Source organism: Buceros rhinoceros, unplaced genomic scaffold, assembly GCF_000710305.1.
Source record: "Buceros rhinoceros silvestris isolate BGI_N320 unplaced genomic scaffold, ASM71030v1 scaffold10129, whole genome shotgun sequence".
NCBI classification, from domain to species: Eukaryota; Metazoa; Chordata; class Aves; order Bucerotiformes; family Bucerotidae; genus Buceros; species Buceros rhinoceros.
Window position 1 is genome coordinate 19,325 of NW_010432102.1, and position 456 is coordinate 19,780.

Here is a 456-nt window from a genome sequence, read left to right on the forward strand (position 1 = left end):
TTGGCCCCCGCTGGCCCCGTCCTCCTCTGCTGTGGCATTGCCAGCCGTGGCGTTGGCGCTGGCCCAGCCGGTGCTGTTGGCAGTGGGTGGCGGGGCCTTGCTGGCACAGGCACCCCTGGGCAGCAGCTTGGCCAGTGCCGAGAGGATGTCCACGTCGCGGAGAACCTTCTCCATCTCCATCAGTTCCTCCAGGAGGGCGCGGAGGCGGTGCTGGGCAGCTGTGCTGTTCACCTCATCCAGCTTGAGCTGCGAGGACAAGTGGACCAGGGGTTACCCATGCCCGGGGTGACAGGACCCTACTCACCAGCAGGAGGGGACCAAGGAGGTCCCCAAGCAGTGGCATGTCCACTTTCTTGGGTAGAAGGTTGGCGCTGTGCCCAGCTGAGGCCTGCGGCTCACTGCCAGGCTGTCAGGCAGCAGGAGGGAAGGCAAATGCTTGGCAGGGGCTTACTGGGA

General features: G+C 65.6%; 1 protein-coding gene across 1 annotated transcript in view; it reads right to left on the bottom strand.

The window, feature by feature from the left end:
- Positions 1 to 456, bottom strand: part of ABCA2 (ATP-binding cassette, sub-family A (ABC1), member 2) — a gene marked incomplete at both ends in the record, with an annotated part of 20,426 nt that overhangs the window by 19,188 nt on the left and 782 nt on the right. The window contains 1 exon segment of the mRNA XM_010143649.1: positions 1 to 246. Within this exon segment, the coding sequence (XP_010141951.1) occupies positions 1 to 246 (246 nt within the window).